General features: G+C 49.4%; 1 protein-coding gene across 1 annotated transcript in view; it reads right to left on the reverse strand.

Moving 5' to 3' along the window:
* The window catches only part of LOC138770540 (uncharacterized), a 36,826-nt gene that overhangs the window by 6,023 nt on the left and 8,418 nt on the right, over positions 1-22,385 (reverse strand). Inside the window, exons 2-12 of the mRNA XM_069949641.1 lie at positions 15,719-15,740; positions 15,605-15,623; positions 15,433-15,474; positions 14,834-14,869; positions 13,616-13,654; positions 5,799-5,849; positions 5,583-5,630; positions 5,266-5,304; positions 4,604-4,645; positions 4,017-4,052; positions 665-703 (exon numbers count right to left, since the gene is read on the reverse strand). Coding sequence (XP_069805742.1) covers positions 665-703; positions 4,017-4,052; positions 4,604-4,645; positions 5,266-5,304; positions 5,583-5,630; positions 5,799-5,849; positions 13,616-13,654; positions 14,834-14,869; positions 15,433-15,474; positions 15,605-15,623; positions 15,719-15,740 — 413 coding nt within the window. The remainder of the gene's footprint in view (positions 1-664; positions 704-4,016; positions 4,053-4,603; positions 4,646-5,265; positions 5,305-5,582; positions 5,631-5,798; positions 5,850-13,615; positions 13,655-14,833; positions 14,870-15,432; positions 15,475-15,604; positions 15,624-15,718; positions 15,741-22,385) is intronic.

A 22,385-nucleotide genomic window follows, 5' to 3' on the forward strand; every position in this document is an offset into this window, starting at 1 on the left:
AAAGAATTGACATGCCAATACTTTGGGCGGATGGCGGAATCCCCCCGACCATAGAATGGAGTCAATGGAACAGGAGGAGATGCGGGCAATGGAATCCATGGCAGGTTATCCGTGCGGATTCCATAATGTGAGCACACCCTAAATTTCCGCTTGAAATTCTTCCCATAAAATTTGAATAGAGCAATTCCATTGTGTTCAATGGTATTTCTGCTCTGTTGTTCACACAGCAGAATTTTCTGCCGCGGATCCGCCTTCCGACAAAGAATTGACTTGTCAATTTCTTGGGCCGATTCCAGCAGGAGAATCCTATAGAAGTCAATGGGGTTTGAATTCCGCTTGAATTCTGCTCCTATTCTGCCAGAGCTGAATAGATGAATTTCAAGCAGAAAACTTTCCTCTTCAATTCCTCACTGGTAACCCGTCTCGGATTAGGCCACTCGCGCTGGAACACATCTCCACCCATGCCATAGACTCTGTTCTATGGTCGGTCAGATTCCGCCATCCACCCGAAGAATTGACAAGTCAATTCTTTGGGTGGACGGCGGAATCCGTCCGACCATAAAATGAAGTCTATGGCAAGGGCAGAAATGTGTGCGAGCGGGGGCGAAAACTATTGTAAAATAATTTATTAGATTTTTTTGCTGTTTTCGTGTAGTGTAATTACCTGAATATCCACGGGGCGTCCATCACGGCCATCTTCCACCTATTACATAATAATAAAAATAATAATTGCTTATTATAAAGGGGATATTAGTCTGTCCTCCAAGTGCTGCATGTTGGGGGAAGTTTTATAGAAACATGTACATTGGAAATCCACTGGCCCAGATTTATTAGACCAGATGATCTGACTATAAATGCGCTGTTAGCACTGGGGATTTGGGTTGGAATATTTTTGTGACAATTTTGCACAAAATCTATGCAAAAAAAAACTCTGTATAAAGTACAGTATGTTAGTTCACCTTAAAAAAAGTCTTCTTACTTTTTTTATATTAAATCAAAGGACATTTTTTAAAATACCCAAGGGGATGTTGCTAGGCATCAGATCCCTCCTGTGTACCTGTAGGTGTCTTAAAGGTGTGGCTTAACCTGTAAGGTGCCACTGCTTTCCTAGCTCCAATCAGCATTTAGACGGTACAATATATCGTACGAAAATTCGTTTTGTGATCGTTTTAAGATCGCTTTAGCCGGCCAAAGGCCCGCCTGCAGCCCTCCCGTCTGCAGCCCGGCCCGCCCACAGCCCGGCCCGCCCACAGCCCGGCCTCTGCCCGCAGCCCGGCCCCCGCTCCTCCGCAGCCTGAAATTCCCGGCTCCCCTCTTTAGCCAATCAATGCACTGAAGAGGGGAGGCAGGAATTTTGAACACCCGCTACGCCGAGCAGGTAAGGTATGCTCGTGGCGGGGGTGGCGATCGAGCCGGCGCAGGGGGCTGTAGGATGCGTGGCCGGGCTGAATTTGACTGTTATCGCGCAAATTCGCGCGATAATCGTTACGTGTAAACGTAGCATAATAGTGCATTTACACAGACAAATTTATCTGACAGATCTTTGAAGCCAAAACCAGGAACAGACTATAAACAGGGATCAGGTCATAAAGGAAAGACTGGGATCTATCCCCTTTTCAAATCCATTCCTGGCCTTGGCTTCCAAAATCTGTCAGATAAATCTTTCTATGTAAACGCACCCTTAGTTCAGACAAATCGCCATGTTACACGGCCTGATTGACAATGTAAATGAGCACCAATCTGCTAGATCGACGCTCATTTACTGAGCCTATTACACAGCTCAATAATCGTGCAGCATGGACTGTATATATATATTTGTTGTTAGCGATGTCCGTGTAGCCCTTGCCTTTAGTGTAAAATAATAAAGTATATACATACCTGCCACACTCTCCGGTGCTTCTAACCAGTCCCAGTATCTTCCTGGCTGCTGCTGCCGGGATGATACCGAGGAGCAGGCAGAAGCACCGGAGAGTGTGGCAGGTATGTATATACTTTATTATTTTCTTTACACAGTCATCAGCCATCAGCCGCACATCACTATTACATGTAGAGATATGCAGATATGGAGACAGGAGTTCTGGGGAAGAAAGCTTGGAGTAATTTGGTAATGGTAAAGACCTTAGGGCCCTATTCCACCGGACGATTATCGTTTAGATTATCTTTAAATCGTTCGAATCTAAACAATAATTGGTTGAAATGCAGTTAACGATTAACGACTGAACGAGAAATCGTTGATCGCTTTATAAGACCTGGACCTATTTTTATCATTGCTCGTTTGCAAAACGTTCGCAAATCGTTCGCATTGAATAAGACATAAGTAACGATTATCGTTCCATGGAAATGAGTGAACGTTTTCAGGTCTTTCGCAATAGCGGTCGTTTGAGATCGTTAATCGTTAACGATTATGCAAACGATAATCGGCCGGTGGAATAGGGCCCTTAGTTAGAACGTGGGAGTGGGTAAAAAAAAATCTCTAAATAATCAGGGAGTAATGGAATTTGCCCCATTATGGTTATATGATGAGTTAGGAGAAGTTAGGAAATTGGGAGTAGTAAAAGTATTGGATGGGGTGGGGGTGAGAACAGAGATATAATGGACGGAAACATCATAAAGAGTTGGGACAGTCTAAAAGCAGAATACAAGATAGAGGAAAGACACTGGTTCTCTTATGTTAGATGCAGAAAAGCGTTAGTTGCAAGTCAGAATAATAGTAAGTTGCAAGGATGTAGCCCCAGCCCATTAGTTACAAAATTAAGGAGTGGATCAATTAAAAAGAAAGAGATCACAACAATATACTCGCACCTTATAATGGAACAACATATAGGGACTAAAAGTAAGGATAAATGGGAGGGAGTAATCGGGAGGATAGATGAAGATAGGTGGGAGAAAGTGTTGAGAAGTATTAAGGAAGTGTCAAGAGTGGGTAACTATAGAATAATTCAATTCAACTGTCTCTGCTTTATATTTATTGGAATTCTTATCAAAAACCTCCCTTTCCTTATTAGCAGAAAAATGCTGGAGCCGGATGAGATGTGAAAGTCACCGCCATCAATGCTTTTGTCTACTTGGTGTTTTCCGTCACTTTGGGACCTTGGTGTGTGCTCTAGGTATGGCGTCTTTTCTTTACATATGTGTTGTGTGTTTTGTTACGTTTTTTGTTTTTCACTTTATAGTTCATGTGATTGAGGTTGGTTTCACACAAGACAGTTTTTTTTTAAATCTGCCGCTGTAATTATTGAGCCAAAGCCAGGAGTGGATCCGGCAGGTAGGAGACATATAAGCGCTTCCTTTATTGTACCCATTACTTTGAATCCACTTCTGGTTTTGGCTCAAAAACTGCAATGGCAGCTTTACAAAGAACTGGCATGTGTAAATGCAGCCTCAAAGGGAAACCAATGAATCACATGCTCTGCTATGGGGAAAAACACCACAAAAATCAGACACAAGAAAAACACTTTATTTAAACAAAATGCGGCAAGGTTTGCTAGAAAACAATACAAGTAATGTAACATGAAAAAAAGAGAAAAAAAATCAAATCAACTGGTGACTGAAAATGCCAGAGGTTTGTAATCTATGAAAAAATCTCAACTCTGCCATTACTTATCAGCTGCTGTATGTCCTGCATGATGTGGTGTTTGCTTACTAGTCTGGAGAGCAGGAGAGGTTTTCTATGGGGATTTGCTGCTGCTCTAGACAGTTCATGACATGGACAGAGGTGGCAGCAGAGGGCACTGTGTCAGACTGGAAAGAATACACCACTTCCTGCAGGACATACAGCAGCTGATAAGTACCGGAAGAGTTGAGATTTTTAAGTAAATTACAAATCTCTGGCACTCTGTAGCACCTGTTGATTTGAAAGATTCCTTTTTTTTTTTTTTTTGCTGAATCGCCCCTTTTAAAAAAGAAAGCTCCAAATGCTGTTTTCATAGGTTTGTTTTTTAATACCAGATCCCCCTGCAAACTTGTCTGTGTGACTGATTATATTACTATACTATATGTTACTGTGAGATACTTACTCCAAATGCTCCAGACGTTCATCGATGTCGTCGCTGCTGTTGGTGATAGAATAGGGAAGATAGTGAGAACCAAACACACATTAGAGACATCAGTTTTCTGGCCAATAAGAAAAGGATAGTTCAGCAAACATTTTTTTTTTCTTTCAAATCAGCTGGTGCCAGAAAAGTGCCAGAGATTTGTAATTTACTTCCATTAAAAAATCCCAAGTCCTCCATTACTTCTCAGCTGCTGCATGTCCTGCAGGAAGTGGTATTCTTTCCAGTCTGAACAGCAGGAAAGGTTTTCTATGGGGATCTGCTACTGCTCTGGGCAGTTCCTGTCCCAGACAGAGGTGGGAGCAGGGAGCAACTGTGTCAGACTGTAAAGAATACACCACTTCCGGCAGGACATACAGCAGCTGATTAGTATTGGAGATTTTTTTTTTAATAGAAGTAAATTACAAAGTAAATTACAAATCTCTGGCACTTTCTGGCAACAGTTGATTTGAAAGAATTTTTTGGCTGAATTACCCCTTTAAAAAATAAAAAATCTCCTTACACTAATTTTCATAGGCTTGTTTTTTAAGACGAGGCTATGAGATACTTACTCCCAATCGTCCGAATCCTCCGCGATGTCGCTGATGTCGCTCCTGTTAGTGATAGAATAGAGAAGATAGTGAAAACCTAACACACATTAGAGACATCAGTGATGATCGGGGTCTATAGGGGAGGAATTATAGGGTCACACAAGTTTTACATTTTTAGTTTTACATTTAACCAAATGCTACAAATTTTGCTAGAAAAAATACAACTAATGTAAAATTAAAGGGATAGTTCAGCAAAAAAGTTTTTCTTTCAAAACAGCTGGTGCCAGAAAGTGCCAGAGATTTGTAATTTACTTCCATTAAAGAATCTCAAGTCCCCATTACTTCTCAGCTGCTGTATGTCCTGCAGGAAGTGTTATTCTTTCTATTGTGGAAAGCAGGAGAGGTTTTCTATGGGGATTTGCTACTGCTCTGGGCAGTTCCTGTCCCAGACTTAGATGTCAGAGAGCAACAGACTGGAAAGAATACACCATTTCCTGCAGAACCTACAGCTGCTGAGAAGTACTGGAATTTTTTTTAATATATGTGAATTACAAATCTTTGGCACTTTCTGGCTACAGCTAATTTGAAATAATTTTTTTTGCTGAAATACCCCTTTAAAAAAAATTCCTAACACTGTAATTTCCATAGGCTTGTTGTTTAAGACGAGACTATGAGATACTTACTCCCAATCCTCTGTGTCCTCCTCGGTGTCGTCCTCGCTCCTGTAAGTGATAGAATAGAGAAGATAGTGAAAACCAGACACACATTAGAGACATCAGTTTTCTGGCAGAACGTCATTATAAGAGACAATAATGATATTTAGAGACATCCTCACGATGATCGGAGTCTATAGGGGAAGATGCAGTAAAAATAAATAGAAAATAGGATTCTATGTCTAACTAGAGCGCCCCCTATCCTGTCCTCCCCACGCTCCTCTCTCTATACAGGATGGTTAAAGAATAAGCATGTATTCAAAATACTATAAGGTTTGAGCCCTCACCAGGGGATGTCCGCAGCCTCGTCCTCTTCCTCCTCTTCGTCAGTCTCACTGTATATAGATCAGAAACCAGCTCGTGTGTTAAATCTGCCCCATAGTGTTTGGGGATATGTGAATATACATATGTGAGTATTTGGTGGGGAACACAGATATAAATGGACTCATATTGTCATATCATGTAGATGGATGATTATATCTCCCCTGCTTCTTCATACTTACACGATGGTCTCCAGGCTCGGGATCCAACTGTAGAGCGGGTACTTGTCGTCTCTGTAACAGAGAACATAGGGTTGGTTAGGAGGATTGGTACTTGGTCCCATTTGAAACTATCAGAAAATGTTATTTATTGTGACCTCTCAATAAGAACATGAAATCCATCAGTATATTTATTAACCCCTTGTCATCACTGCCAGTTTTCCCCTTGAGGAATAGGCCAGGAATTTGAAGCAGGATGCGCTCTTAGGGTGTGTTCACACTTCAGAATCTGCACGGATAATCCCCAGTGTATTCCGCCGCTCGCCCCTGCTCGCACCTGTGTGCCTCTCCACCTGTCCCATAGACTCCATTCTATAATCGGGCGGATTCCGACATCTGCCCAAAGAATTGACATGTCAATTCTTTGTGCGGATGGCGGAATCCCCCGACCATAGAATGGAGTCAATGGAACAGGAGGAGATGCGAGCAGTGGAATCCATGGCAGGTTATCCGTGCAGATTCCATAAAGAGAAGGCCGGACGAGACGAAGTTTAAGGGAGGCCTACATGACAGGGGAAATGGCACGGAGGGGGTTAATAGGAGAGATGGATCTTGAGCGGGAGTTGCTAGGGGGAGGTACTGGGGTGGGGAAAGGTATATAATAAGAGGCTCTTCCGGGTTGGGGTCAGTTACCTCACACGGAGCAGCAGTGAAGAGTAGTGTAGAGTGTGCAGAGTCAGCAGCAGCCAGAGCAGCAAGACCAGCGGCAGCACCTGTGGGCTGAGGACGGTGGACGGCGGTGCACGGTAGTGGGCAGCAATCATGTCTCTCTCCCTCCCTGAGCTCCTCCGGCACCTCCGGGAGGCTGTGGCCACAACCTCCGATCGCGTCTGGCTGGACAGCCAGATGCAGGCCATTATGGAGACCCCCTCTGCTGCTCCGTCGGCGGCAGGTTCCCCTCTGCCTGCCGCCCAGGGCCCCTCTGGAGCGGTGTCCCCCGACCTCGGGCCTTCTCCCTGCTCCTGGGAATCCTCCCCGCCGGCTGGGCCGTCCGGTGTAGCTGAGTCTCCGCCCCCTCCTTCCCGGCTGCGCAGCTCCCGACGGTCCCGTCCCCCGTCCCACCTCAGCCCCGATTCACCCCCTAGGACCCGACGCCGGCGCAGGAGCCCCCTTCGGGACCCTTCACGCCGGGTGGCTCTCCCCAACCCTCGGGGCCGGGCCTCCCGTGCTGGGAGGAATCCGTTGGCGCGGCCGGGCCCTGCGGATCAGAGGAGGTCTCCGCCCCCGTCCCGGGGCAGCCTCCCCACGTCCAGTCTTCAGCAGCCTCCAGGAATTGCGGCGGGTTCCCCGGCTGATGACCGGGCCGGGGTCCCGGCCAGACGAGTCGCCAGCGGTGGGGCCTCTCGGAATGGGACGCGCAGGCCGCAGTCGGCAGCCGGGCGCAGGTCTGATGACGTCAGCAGCAGCAGCCGCCCCCAGGCTCCCTTGCGGTCCATAGTGTCCCTGCCTGCACACGGCCTAGCGATGGGTGGGGGGCCGTCCGCCCCTGCCTCGGTCTCCCAACAGAGGGCCCTTCAGTCCGGTGTCCTGCCGGATGTCTTCTTCCCTGATCGGGTCCCCTCCGGTGAGCCGCGGCGTATGGATCCAGTTCTTCCGGCTGTCGGGCCCACAGCACCCGAGCAGCCAGGTGAGTCCACTATGCCTCTGTCTGTCTTCTTGCCTGCTTTTGGGGGTGTGGGGGGTCAGGTTCCCGCTGTTCAGGGGGTGGTGGGTCCCGGGGCTAGTCGGGGGGTGGGGTGGGCAGAATTGCTGTCGGGCCTCAGGGCAGTACTGGCGGGTGGCGTGGGGGGACAAGGGTTAGCGCCTGCGGGGGTTGGGTCGGGTGATGCAGTTGCGCAAGCTTCTGGGGCCGGGCTGGTTGCTGGGGATGCGCAAGCGTTGGTGGCTGGGGGGCCGGGATCTGCGCCAGCTCCGATTGCCGCGTGGGCGGGGGTTGTGCGTGATTGTCTGCCCGCGGTACTGCAGGGCGGGGTGGCCGTGGGCGGTGCTCCTGGCGTGGCGGTGTCTGTTCAGAAGGACAAGGAGAAGGAGGTTGACTGGGTGCGTTTGGACGACCGGGCAAAGGGCGAGGTGTATGTCTGCTTCGAGGGGCCGCTAGGGGCGCATTTGAAACAGGAGGTGAGGGAGAAAATCTGGCGGGATGAATTCGTCGAGATTTTCTCTCTCCTCCCATTAGAAAAATTTAATTTAGATAAGGGTAAGCGTTTCGAGCTTAAGAAGGAGGAGGAAGAAAAGCGCCGGTGGCGACTAATCCCGCAGTCGTTTACTAACTGGCTGCAGGCGTTCGCCATACTGGCGAGCGTGATTGGCGAGAAACACCCTGAGAATTGCTCGGGGCTCTTCTGTTATATGGACGCTATTGGGGAAGCGTACCGGGTCTACGGGGGTCAGGCGTGGCTCCGGTATGACGAGCAGTTTCGGCAGAGGAAGGCGGTTCTCCCTAGTATCAAGTGGGATCAAAAAGATATTGGTCTCTGGCTGCGGGTGATGGGGCCATCGCGCCAGGGACAGCCCTTTCCCGGGGGGGCCGGCTTTGCCGGCCAGTCAGCCAATTATGGGGGGGCGAGTGGCTCACAGGTCGCAACTTCGCAGTCCGGGGGTGGGAAGGCCGGTTTGTGCTGGCAATTTAATGACGGCCAGTGCAAATATGGGACGGCCTGTAAGTTCCGTCACGCCTGCGGCGCGTGTGGAGGATCCTCCCACGGCTCTGCGCGGTGCTACAGGAGGGGTAGGGGACGGGGTGCTGGCCAAGGGGGTGACTCCGGTGAAGGTGGCCGTGATGCGCCCCTTCTTAGACAGATTTCCGGACAGGGCCAAGGCGGCTCTGCTCATTGAGGGTTTTGAGGACGGGTTTGTTATCCCTTCCCCTTCCCACCTAGTCCCTGTCTCCCGTCGTAACCTGCGGTCGGCGTACCAGTACGCCACCGTGGTGACCGACAAGCTGTCCAAGGAAGTGTCTTTAGGTAGGATGGGGGGTCCATTTGCGTCCCCTCCTTGGGAAGACCTGGTGGTTTCCCCTTTGGGTGTAGTCCCCAAGAAGGAGCCGAACAAGTTTCGACTCATACACCATCTTTCGCACCCGCACGGGCAGTCCGTCAACGATGGCATTGACCCGGAGATTTGTTCGGTGGTGTATACGTCATTTGACGAGGCTGTCAGGTGGGTGCGGGAGTATGGCCCGGGGGCCTTGATGGCGAAAACGGACATTGAGTCCGCTTTTCGTCTTCTTCCGGTACATCCAGGGAGCATGCGCTTGTTGGGCTGCTTCTGGGAGGGCGCCTTCTTTGTTGATAGGTGTCTTCCCATGGGTTGCTCGCTTTCGTGCGCTTACTTTGAGGCCTTTAGCACGTTCCTTGAATGGGTGGTTCGGGACTTAGCGGGGGTGCGGTCGGTCATTCACTATTTGGATGACTTTCTGTTCCTCGGTCCTCCCGGCTCCCCCGTTTGTGGAACCCTGCTCGGGACCATGGAGTGGGTGTGCGGTCGTTTCGGGGTGTCCTCTGGCTCAGGATAAGACGGAAGGTCCGGCGACTGCGCTCAAATTCCTTGGTATCATGATTGATTCCGTTCGAATGGAGTGCAGGTTGCCTGCTGACAAGCTTGAGGCCCTGAAGGAGGAGATAGGGCGGGCTCAAGCTTAGGCGAAAGGTGCAATTGCGGGAACTTCAGTCGCTGCTAGGCAAATTGAACTTTGCCTGCAGAATCATGCCCGATGGGGAGGGTGTTTTGTCGGCGGTTGGCGGGGGCGACGGCGGGGGTGAGGGCTCCCCATCACTTTGTCAGAGTGACTAAGGAATTACGGGACGATTTGGCAGTGTGGGCGGCGTTCTTGGCAACATACAACGGAAGATCGTTGGTCCTGGCCCCGGTTGTGGACAGCTTTGACTGGGAGCTCTTTACAGACGCGGCGGGAGGCGTGGGATTCGGGGCCTACTGCAAGGGCCAATGGTGTGCCGAGAAATGGCCGGCTGCTTGGCGGGAGGGGGGGGTTGGTGGCGAACCTTGCTCTCCTGGAGCTTTTCCCCATAGTTGTGGCGGTGGTGATTTGGGGTGAGAGGTTCCGGGACCGGAAGGTTCGCTTCCATTGTGACAACATGGCGGTGGTCACTGCGATTAACAGCGGGACGGCTTCCTCTCCTCCGGTGGTGCGCTTGCTGCGACATTTAGTTCTTCGCTGTTTGTCCCTTAATTCTTGGGTGGTGGCGGTTCATGTGCCGGGCGTCCAGAACTCAGTGGCCGACTCTTTGTCTCGTCAGCAGTGGGAGCGGTTCCGGTCGTTGGTTCCAGAGGCGGCGGAAGCAGGGATCGCGTGCCCTCTGCATCTGTGGAGTATGGGCTGCTGCCGGCGGGGGAGCTGATACGGAATTCGCTGGCAGGTGGTACTTGGAGCGCGTACTCTGCGGCCTGGGAGGAATGGTTGGCGTGGGAGAGGGGTTGGGGAGTGGTGCGGTCTGAGGATGATCGGGTTCTGGCGGTGTTGGGGTGGCTCGGTGGGGCGGCGGCGGCGGGCTGGTCAGTTGCCAGAGTCAATCGCTTTGTGGCCGCCTTGGCTTTTGGTTTTAAGCTGCGTGGGCTCAGGGATGTCACGAAGAATTTTCTGGTGGGCCAGGCCCTGAAGGGTTTTCGAAGAGGTAAATCGCAGCCCGACAAGCGTCGGCCGGTTTCCTTTGCTTTGTTGGAACGGTTGGGGGAGTGCCTTGTTTCTGTTTGTCGGTCTGAGCTGGAAATTGTTCTGTTTCGTTTGGCCTTTTCGTGGGCGTTTTTTGGTGCGTTACGGGTGGGGGAGTTGGTGTCGCCGTCGGTCAGGCGGGCCGGTGGTATATTGCGGGAGGATGTTTGGCTGGACGGGGAGCAGGTGGTCTTTCGGATTCGGCGGTCGAAAACCGATCAGCGGGGCAAGGGCAGGGAGGTCATGTTGCGGGCGGTGCCTGGCTCGCGGATGTGTCCGGTACGGTGTGTTGAGGCCTTTTTTGCCTGTCAAGGTAGGGCGGAAGGCCCCTTGTTGAGGCATGGGGACGGGTCGTTTTTGTCTCGCTTCCAATTCACTGCCGTTTTCCGGAAATGTCTGGGTGTTTTAGGGCTGGAGGAGGGGTCTTTTGCCCCGCATTCCTTCCGAATTGGGGCTGCAACGGAGGCGGCGTGTTGGGGATTGAGTGCTGAGGTGGTGAGACGTATAGGTAGATGGGAGTCGGGGCGCTATCGCTCTTATATTAGGCCTCATTTGGTGTCTGTTTAGAGTTGTGTTGTTTTTTTTTTTTTTTTTTTGGGGGGGGGGGGGGGGGGGGGGCGGATCTTTTTTGTGAAGTAACAGATTGTTTCCTGTACCCCCCCCCCTCCCCCTCCCCCTTTTTGTTGTTTCTTGGTGCGTGTGTTTTCACAGATGCTGGCCCGGTGTTGGTTTGGATTATGGGTCATTCCTACGTGACTCGAGGCGCGCAGCGAGCCGAGGTTCGCCCGGAGGGACGGCAGCTTGGTTTTCCTTAGGCAGGTGGCTGTGGTGCGCTGGCTTGGCAAGGGGGGTATGTTGTGGAATCGCGTATTGCCGGAGTTTCACTGTTTCGCGCGACTGGACAGGCCCCCGGATATCTTGGTGTTGCACATTGGAGGTAATGATCTGGGGGTTCGTCCATTCCGCGAATTGATTCGTGATGTGCGCTACGACCTCTTGCGCCTCTGGAGGACATTTCCAGGGGTGCTGGTGGTTTGGTCGGACATTGTGCCTAGAAAAACGTGGCGGGTGGCCAGGTCGGTTGAGAAGCTTAATAAGGCTCGCATCAAGGTGAATCGCGCGGTGAGTGCTTTTGTGTCCCGGAATGGGGGAGTGGCTGTGCGGCACCGGGATTTGGAGGAGTGTTCTGTGGATTATTGGTTGGGTGATGGCGTTCACTTGAATGCAGTTGGGACGGACCTGTGGGCATTGGCGTTGCAAGAGGGAATAGAAAGGGCCCTGAGTCTGTGGAGGAGCTCTCACGTTTGAGGTGTTCAAAGTGCTCGCGGTGGCGGGTTAGGGGGTCCTTGGGGTTGGAAAAAATGGAAAATAAGGGGGACACGTGGGGAGGTGCACCCCTATTTCCCCTTGGTTGTATGTTGGATCATCTGGGGACATGAGGATTGTGGGCTCCTGACTGGGTGGTGTCCCGGGGAGTAATCTGGGGTTATGGATAATCGGCCAGTGTGTTTTTGAACTGGGTAGGGCTCCTGAGCCTGGGGGAACCGGCTGGGGGTCAGTGGTAACAGTAATATAGACGGTTGGTTTAACCGATGGGTGGCCGGTTATGTTTTAGCCTCAAGGACCTCCTTCCCGTTTAAGTATAGGGATAGTAGAGTTATTGTTATTTATTGTTCATGTTGATTATTTGTTTGTCAATAAAATTGGCTGCTGTGGCCAAAATTTTCCAAAACCATGGTCAGTGTTTTATTTACTGGGGCTATGAGGGGTGGTGGTTGAAAAGTTACGGAGGGATCAGCTTTCCCTTGTCAAGAGAAGGCCGGACGAGACGAAGTTTAAGGGAGGCCTACATGACAGGGGAAATGGCACGGAGGGGGTTAATAGGAGAGATGGATCTTGAGCGGGAGTTGCTAGGGGGAGGTACTGGGGTGGGGAAAGGTATATAATAAGAGGCTCTTCCGGGTTGGGGTCAGTTACCTCACACGGAGCAGCAGTGAAGAGTCCCGCCCGCCCTCCCTTTTTTACTCTGTTTCGTTAGTGGACTGGGGGGGGGGGGGGGTTTCCTGTCGGGTTAGCGGGGGTGGCGCGGGGAGGGTTGTTTTTGTCATAGCAGCGGTTGGCGGGTTAGGGGGTCCTTGGGGTTGGAAAAAATGGAAAATAAGGGGGACACGTGGGGAGGTGCACCCCTATTTCCCCTTGGTTGTATGTTGGATCATCTGGGGACATGAGGATTGTGGGCTCCTGACTGGGTGGTGTCCCGGGGAGTAATCTGGGGTTATGGATAATCGGCCAGTGTGTTTTTGAACTGGGTAGGGCTCCTGAGCCTGGGGGAACCGGCTGGGGGTCAGTGGTAACAGTAATATAGACGGTTGGTTTAACCGATGGGTGGCCGGTTATGTTTTAGCCTCAAGGACCTCCTTCCCGTTTAAGTATAGGGATAGTAGAGTTATTGTTATTTATTGTTCATGTTGATTATTTGTTTGTCAATAAAATTGGCTGCTGTGGCCAAAATTTTCCAAAACCATGGTCAGTGTTTTATTTACTGGGGCTATGAGGGGTGGTGGTTGAAAAGTTACGGAGGGATCAGCTTTCCCTTGTCATGTGAACACACCCTAAATTTCCGCGTGAAATTCTTCCCATAAATAATGAATAGAGCAATTTTCTATTGTGTTCAATGGGATTTCCGCTCTGTTATTCACACAGCAGAATTTTCCATCAGAATTTTCTGACACGGATCCGCCATCCGACAAAGAATTGACATGTAAATTTTTTGGGCCGATTCCTCCAGGGGAATCCTATAGAAGTCAATGGGGTTTGAATTCTGCTCCTATTCTGCCAGAGCTGAATAGAGGAATTTCAAGCAGAAAACTTTCCTCTTCAATTACTTACTAGTAACCCGCCTCGGATTAGGCCACACGCGCTGGACCACATCTCCACCCGTGCCATAGACTCCGTTCTAGTGACAAGTCAATTCTTTGGGTAGGTGGCGGAATCTGACCGGCCATAGAACGGAGTCTATGGAACGGGCAGAGATTTGTGCGAGCGGGAGCAAAAGCTATTGTAAAAATGATTTATTTGATTTTTTTCTGCTGTTTTAATGTAGTGTAATTACCTGAATATCCACGGGGCGTCCATCACGGCCATCTTCCACCTATTACATAATAATAAAAAATAATTGCATATTATAAAGGGGATATTAGTCTGTCCTCCAAGTGCTGCATATTGGGGGAGGTTTTATAGAAACATGTACATTGGAAATCCACTGGCCCAGATTTATTAGACCAGATGATGGGACTATAAATGCGCTGTTAGCACTGGGGATTTGGGATGAGATGTGAAAGTCACCACAATCAGTGATTTTGTCTTCTTGGTGGTTTCCGTCACTTTGGGACCTTGGTGTGTGCTCTAGGTATGGCGTCTATTCTTTACATGTGTGCTGTGTGTTTTGTTAAAGGGGTACTCCAGTGGGGGGGGGGGGGCACTTTTCTACTGGGACCGGGCAGGAGGTGGCCGAGGAAAAAGCCGTCCACTCACCTCCCCGGTTCCAGCGGCAGGTCCCGCATCGCGGTGCTCCGGTGCCCGATTCCCAGCCGCTTCCCGAGACGTGACTTCTCAGGTCCGCTCAGCCACTCAGTGAAGGAGGCGGGATCTGAGCGGACTTGAAACGGATCCCGCCTCCTTCACTTCAAATGGATGGATGACATTTATATTTTTGTATATTTATTTTTGATTGTTGATATGCAATGACATTCGTTGTAAAGAAAAAAAAGTTTTTGTTTTTTCACTTTACAGTTCATGTGATTGAGGTTGGTTTCACACAAGACAGTTTTTTTGGAAATCTGCCACTGGAATTTTTGAGCCAAAGCCAGGAGTGGATCCGGCAGGTAGGAGACATATAAGCGCTTCCTTTATTGTACCCATTACTTTGAATCCATTGAACCCATTACTTTGAAAATCTTAAGTCTTCCATTACTTATCAGCTGCTGCATGTCCTGCATGATGTGGTGTATTCTTTCCAGTCTGGAGAGTAGAAGGGGGTTTTCTATGGGGATTTGCTGCTGCTCTGGACAGTTCATGACATGGACAGAGGTGGTAGCAGAGAGCACTGTGTCAGACTGGAAAGAATACACCACTTCCTGCAGGACGTGCAGCAGCTGATAAGTACTGGAAGAGTTGAGATTTTTAAGTAAATGACAAATCTCTGGCACTCAAAAATGCAGAAAGCTCCAAATGCTGTTTTTCAAAGTTTTGTTTTTTAATACGTGATCCCCTGCAAACATGTCTGTGACTGATTATATTACTATACTATATGTTACTGGGAGATACTTACTCCAAATGCTCCAGACGTTCATCGATGTCGTCGCTGCTGTTGGTGATAGAATAGAGAAGATGGTGAGAACCAAACACACGTTGGAGACATCAGTTTTCTGGCAGAACTTCACCAATAAGAAGGTAGTAGAAAGGATTATTAAGCAAAAAGTTTTTCCTTTCAAACCAGCTGGTGCCAGAAAAGTGCCAGAGATTTAGAGATTTGTAATTTACTTCCATTAAAAAATCCCAAGTCATCCATTACTTATCAGCTGCTGAATGTCCTGCAGGAAGTGGTATTCTTTCCAGTCTGGAAAGCAGGAAAGGTTTTCTATGGGGATTTGCTACAGTGCAGTTCCTGTCCCAGACTTAGATGGCAGCATAGAGCAACTGTGTCAGACTGGAAAGAATACACCACTTCATGCAGGACATATAGCAGCTGATAAGTATTGGAGATTTTTTTATATTGAAGTAAATTACAAATCTCTGGCACTTTCTGGCACCTGTTGATTCAAAAGAATTTTTTTTGCTGAATTACCCCTCAAAAAACAAAAAAAAAAGCTCCTAACACCTGTAATTTTTATAGGCTTGTTGTTGAAGAGGAGACTATGAGATACTTACTCCCAATCGTCTGAATCCTCCGCGATGTCGTCGATGTCGCTCCTGTTAGTGATAGAATAGAGAAGATAGTGAAAACCTAACACACATTAGAGACATCAGTGATGATCGGGGTCTATAGGGGAGGAATTATAGGGTCACACAAGTTTTACATCTTCAGTTTAGATTTACTCACCCGAAATCCGATTCTTCATCTAAAGAAAAAAAATAGAAAAGCGTTAGTTTAGAGAACTGCTTTATACATTGTAGAGATACATAGATACATAGAGATATTATAGACAAAACTCACCCTCGCCGTCATCCAGTCCAGCCTGAAATAGGAAATAGAGAGAGTAAACAGAGGACATTGGTATATTGCTGAGCATGAGACCTCCTTCTGTGCCCATCTGACCTATGTGCTTGGATGGGATAGGGTGTAGGTGGGGGCACTATTACACTGCTCATCCAGGATTAGACACACACTCATTTCTTCCAAAAACAGACGGGGGGGCTGATTTAGTGGGCTATGAAGTAAAATGGTCAGATTTGTAATCCCGCTGTCAGTCCGCTCTGTGGAGAAGGTGGGGGGCAGCCCGAGGACCATATGGATAACATCTAGGTTTTTCCATGTGGTCCTGGGGCTGTCTCTACCTTTTCCATGGAGAGGGCAGACAGCGGGATTACTAAGCCGATCACATTGCTCTTGTATACTGCTCCCCAGTATCTTCATTGCTTCTGCCCGCTGTCCTTAGCCGCTGGTGGAACTTCAGAGACGGTCTGTGAAGTTCCACTGGCAGCTGCGGACAACGGGCAGAAGCCAGGAAAATATGGGGGAGCGGGCAGAAGCATCGGGGAGCGGGCAGAGGTATGTATATACTTTATTATTTTCTTTATACAGTTATCAGCCATCGGCCGTGCATCATTATTACACGTAGTGATGCGCAGTCGGCGGCCAATGTTTGTAGGTCAGGACCAAAAATAACCAATCAGTCGATGATCATTGTCTTTATTACAAGGAGCAATAATCTGCAGAATCGGAGCTCTGGCTAGGAGGACCCCACTCTTTTCTAGCTGGGTGTCTGTTTGTGAACCAGCACACTTATGTTTGTGAACAGGTGTGAAGTATCTTTTCAACGCAAGGTATTTCTAGTTTTTTACACTCATACTTCTACTTATACCTTTGCCATCTTTGTCTTGGCCAATTGTTTTTTTTTTCTTTATTGAAAAATACAATTACAAACGGCAAAAGAAGATATCTGAACAAGAGAGATATTGCAAACCTGATTGTGGCAATCCATTTCTGAGAAAATTCTGTTTTTTTTTTTTTTTTATGTGCTACAGGACCACCTTCCCATTGGAAAATTTGCCCTTGATCCAATATGGTGGCCATCAAAATGGTGACGGAATATCAATAAAAAGTACAAATTCCCCAAACCAGCGCCGCAGATGAATATAATGAAGGTAGATGAGTAATCAGTGTCTGCGGATAATTTTATTAGAATCCCATCCAGTACACATTGGGGTAATATACCGTCATATTGTGTCACACATACATATACATATACCGTCATATTGTGTTGCATAGAAAACTCTCCTATATACTGCACACCCTATTTGTGGTAAAATGCGGACAATAAACTAACAAATCCGTGTAAGCTTTTATCTTAGATCTAGGGGATTATGTGAGTTATCCAGAATTATAAATGTATTGATTTATTTATTTCTGATTTATTTCAAGAACAGCGCCATGCTGATCCTCAGGTGTTATGTGGTATTACAACTCAGTTTTATTCACTTCACTAGAAAATGTGCTGCAATACTACAGAAAAACCGGGGACAATAGTGGCGCTGTTTATGGATGGGAGCAGCGATGGCCCAGATGTATCAAACTGTTGTTGTTGTTGGCAGTGTCAAACAACGGCCACTGTTTTATTTCTATTTGGATTGTAGGCAGATTTGGGTGTGCCTGGAATCCAATTAACCATAGACATCTGTTCAATATACAGCCATCAGAATGGCCATACAGTTCAATGTGTGCACAGTTTGAACAACGGCCGTTGTTCCTGCACTAGCGGCCGTAAATAATAGACAAGTCAATTATTTGTGTGGCTGTAGCTAACAACCGCCATTGTTCAATACAGCGTGTGAATAAAAGATGCTGTTTGCATAGAGTTCAATGCAGTGCATTATTTTATCACAAGAACGGCCGTTCTTGTCATAAAAAATACATTGTGTGCGCATAGCTTAACACTGAAACTGGTGTCGCTGGCCCACAGCAACCAATCACAGCTCAGCTTTCAGGTGAATCTGTCAGGTCCACAGCAACCAATCACAGCTCAGCTTTCAGGGGAATCTGTCAGGTCCATACCAGGTACAGAGCTGCAGACACAGGCAGAGAGGTGATAGAGAGAGAATACAAGGGAAGCCTGGGTCTTTGCTGACGGCCATTTGCAGAGTTATACAATTGCATTTTCTATGCGCTCAATCATTTATTTCCTCTTGACACCCCGACCTCACTCACATATAGGAACCTACGCGCTATAGACACCCAACAACTGCTAGATACCGTACAGTTATCATTGCCCCCCACCTCTTCCCTCTCCTGTCCTAATTTGGCTGCCAAACAATACCACGTCACCCTCAAAACCACCCTGGACAAACTTGCACCCCCTATACCCCAAACAGCCCGACACAGACGGCCACAACCCTGGCACACATCCAGAACTCGTTTTCTTAGGCCCCCTTCACACGTCCGGAAAATCTGTCTGGATTTCCTATCAGGAAATCCGGACGGATTTCCGGACTCATCGGCTAACATTAGACACGGACACCCTTCCGGATTTTTCCGGAAGGGTGTCTGTTCCGGAAAATAGGATCGGATTTTTTAGATCCTGTCCTATTTTCGGCCGGAAATCCGGCACGGACGCCCCCATAGAAGTCTATGGGAGCGCCGGAATCACGGGCATTTTCCTGATGTATATCAGGAAAGTGCCCGCGATTCCGGACTGGTAGAGAGCCAGCCTCGGCCGCCGTCCGATCACCCGCACACCCCCATCCCCCCGCACCGCACACTCTGCCTGGCACTACAGGGCTGGCCGGCCAGAGTGCGGTGCAGATCCCCCCCCGCGCCGCCTAACCCCCAGTACCCCGCTACCAACCCCCCCGCCCCACCCCACCCCGCCGCCGCCGCTCACCACCGGAACTCTGGCTCTCATCTGACCCTCTCCCCCCCCCCCCTGCCTTCCCCGGGAACTTACCACCGGGCCGCCCGCCGGATGCTCCGCACCTCCGACCGCCGCCGCCGCCCGGACCTCAGCACTGCACTCTGACCCGGACCCCAACCTCGCGGCCCCGACAGAGCAGGATGCAGGACAGGTGAGATTACCCCTTAGGACTACTACTCCCACCATGCTCTGTTGGCAGGCCATGATGGGAGTTGTAGTTCTGCAGCCTGTGGCCATCCAGGTTGCAGAACTACAACTCCCACCATATCTTGCTGACAGGTCATGATGGGACTTGTACTTCTGCAGCCTGTGGCCATCCAGGTTGCAGAAGTACAACTCCCATCATGGCTCTGATGGCAGGCCATGATGGGAGATGTAGTTCTGCAGTCTGTGGCCATCCAGGTTGCAGACCTACAACTCTCATCATGCCTTGCTGACAGGCCATGATGGGAGTTGTAGTTCTGCAGTCTGTGGCCATCCAGGTTGCAGACTTACAACTCCCATCATGCCTTGCTGACAGGCCATGATGGGAGTTGTAGTTCTGCAGCCTGTGGCCATCCAGGTACACGGGTACCTGTGATTTATGTTGGCATACTAGACCATATTATCTCATCAGGAAATCCTGAAGGTTTTTCCTGATGGTTTCCTGATGGTAAAAACGGATTACTGTCAGGAAATCCTGATACTTTCCTGATGACATTTGAGGCCTCCTGATCAGGATTTCCTGACAGTAAAAACTGACACGGACGTGTGAATGGGGCCTCAGACGGTGTTCTAGGTGTGCTGAACGTCTGTGGAGGAAATCCAAGACAACAGCCAACCTTCTACATTATAAGTCTATGCTTAGAAGCTACTACTCGGCTCTTCACTCTGCTAAGCAATCCTACTTTACCACTTTGATCTCTTCTCTTTCCCATAACCCAAAACATCTCTTTGATACCCTCAACTCTCTCCTTAAACCCAAACCTCAGACACCCATCACTAACCTCTGTGCTGAAGACTTAGCCAACTACATCAAGGACAAAATAGACACAATCCGCCAGGAGATCATCTCCCATTCCCCAGGTAATATTAATCCTATTCCCTCTCACTGTTCCTCCTCATCCTCTCAGCCTTTGAGCCAGTGACAGAGGAGGAAGTCTCCAGACTCCTCTTCTCCTCTCGCCCCACCACCTGCCCTAGTGACCCTATTCCCTCACACCTCGTCCAGTCTCTCTCTCCTGTTGTCACTACCTACCTTACTAAAATCTTCAAACCTCTCCCTCTCCTCTGGCATCTTCCCCTCGACTTTCAAACACTCCACCATCACTCCATTACTGAAAAAACCCTCTCTTCCTTTTATCTCTAAATTGTTGGAACGTCTGGTCTATTCAATCCTAACTCGCTACCTCTCTGAAAACTCTCTTCTTGACCCCCTTCAGTCTGGTTTCCGTCCTCACCACTCTACAGAAACTGCCCTGACTAAAGTCTCTAATGATCTCCTCTCCGCCGAATCTAAAGGTGACCATTCACTTCTCATTCTCCTGGACCTATCTGCAGCTTTTGACACTGTAGACCACCAGCGCCTCCTCTCCATGCTCTGCTCTATCTGTATGTGACACTGTAGCCCACCAGCTCCTCCTCTCCACGCTCCGCTCTATCTGTATGTGACACTGTAGACCACCAGCTCCTCCTCTCCATGCTCTGCTCTATCTGTATGTGACACTGTAACCCACCAGCTCCTCCTCTCCATGCTCTGCTCTATCTGTATGTGACACTGTAACCCACCAGCTCCTCCTCTCCATGCTCTGCTCTATCTGTATGTGACACTGTAGCCCACCAGCTCCTCCTCTCCATGCTCTGCTCTATCTGTATGTGACACTGTAGACCACCAGCTCCTCCTCTCCATGCTCTGCTCTATCTGTATGTGACACTGTAGCCCACCAGCTCCTCCTCTCCACGCTCTGCTCTATCTGTATGTGACACTGTAGACCACCAGCTCCTCCTCTCCATGCTCTGCTCTATCTGTATGTGACACTGTAGACCACCAGCTCCTCCTCTCCATGCTCTGCTCTATCTGTATGTGACACTGTAGCCCACCAGCTCCTCCTCTCCATGCTCTGCTCTATCTGTATGTGACACTGTAGCCCACCAGCTCCTCCTCTCCATGCTCTGCTCTATCTGTATGTGACACTGTAGCCCACCAGCTCCTCCTCTCCATGCTCTGCTCTATCTGTATGTGACACTGTAGACCACCAGCTCCTCCTCTCCATGCTCTGCTCTATCTGTATGTGACACTGTAGCCCACCAGCTCCTCCTCTCCATGCTCTGCTCTATCTGTATGTGACACTGTAGCCCACCAGCTCCTCCTCTCCATGCTCTGCTCTATCTGTATGTGACACTGTAGCCCACCAGCTCCTCCTCTCCACGCTCCGCTCTATCTGTATGTGACACTGTAACCCACCAGCTCCTCCTCTCCATGCTCTGCTCTATCTGTATGTGACACTGTAGCCCACCAGCTCCTCCTCTCCACGCTCCGCTCTATCTGTATGTGACACTGTAGACCACCAGCTCCTCCTCTCCACGCTCCGCTCTATCGGCCTCAAGGACTCTGCTCTTTCCTGGTTCTCCTCCTATCTCTCGCTCCTTTAGCGTATCACTTTCTGGCTCATCTTCTCTCCCCCTTACAGTCGGGGTTCCTCAGGGATCAGTCCTGGGTCCTCACCTTTTCTTACTTTACACTTTACCCATCGGACAAATCATCAGCAAGTTTGGTTTTCAGTACCATCTCTATGCTGATGATACCCAGCTACATACCTCCTCCCGTGATATCACCCCCGCTCTTCTACAGCAGTGATTTTCAACCTTTTTTGAGCCGCGGCACACTTTTTGTACTTAAAAAATCCCGGGGCACACCACCAACCAAAATGGCACAAAATGACACTAAAACAGTACATATTATACATATAGTTAATAATATAGATTCTAAATGTAGTTATACTCACTCAGTGTGAAACCTGGGCCTGTTTTCCTCTCCCCCCTGCTTATCTCCTGTGCTTCTCTCCACCATACTTCTCCCCCCTACTTCTCTCCTGTGCTTCTCTCCACCATACTTCTCCCCCCTACTTCTCTCCTGTGCTTCTCTCCACCATACTTCTCCCCCCTACTTCTCTCCTGTGCTTCTCTCCACCATACTTCTCCCCCCTATTTCTCTCATGTGCTTCTCTCCACCATACTTCTCCCCCCTACTTCTCTCCTGTGCTTCTCTCCACCATACTTCTCCCCCCTACTTCTCTCCTGTGCTTCTCTCCACCTTACTTCTCCCCCCTGTGCTTCTCTCCTGTGCTTCTCTCCACCATACTTCTCCCCCCTACTTCTCTCCTGTGCTTCTCTCCACCATACTTCTCCCCCCTGCTTCTCTCCTGTGCTTCTCTCCACATACTTCTCTCCACCAAACTTCTCTCCCCCCTGCTTCTCTCCGCTGTTTCTCCCCTATCCCCAGGTTTCTCTCCCCCATTGTTTTCTCCTGTTTCACAGGGGCACCATAGTTTGGGGAACTTTCCCCGCGGCACACCCGACCATGTGTCGCGGCACACTAGTGTGCCACGGCACACTGGTTGAAAATCACTGTTCTACAGAACACCAGTAACTGTCTGTCTGCCGTCTCTAATGCTATGTCCTCCCTATTCCTAAAACTCAACCTTGCTAAGACTGAGCTGCTTGTCTTCCCTCCCTCTGCTAACCGCCCCCCACCTGACATCTCTGTCTGTGGTG

Source organism: Dendropsophus ebraccatus, chromosome 13 (genome assembly GCF_027789765.1).
Source record: "Dendropsophus ebraccatus isolate aDenEbr1 chromosome 13, aDenEbr1.pat, whole genome shotgun sequence".
Lineage (NCBI taxonomy): Eukaryota > Metazoa > Chordata > Amphibia > Anura > Hylidae > Dendropsophus > Dendropsophus ebraccatus.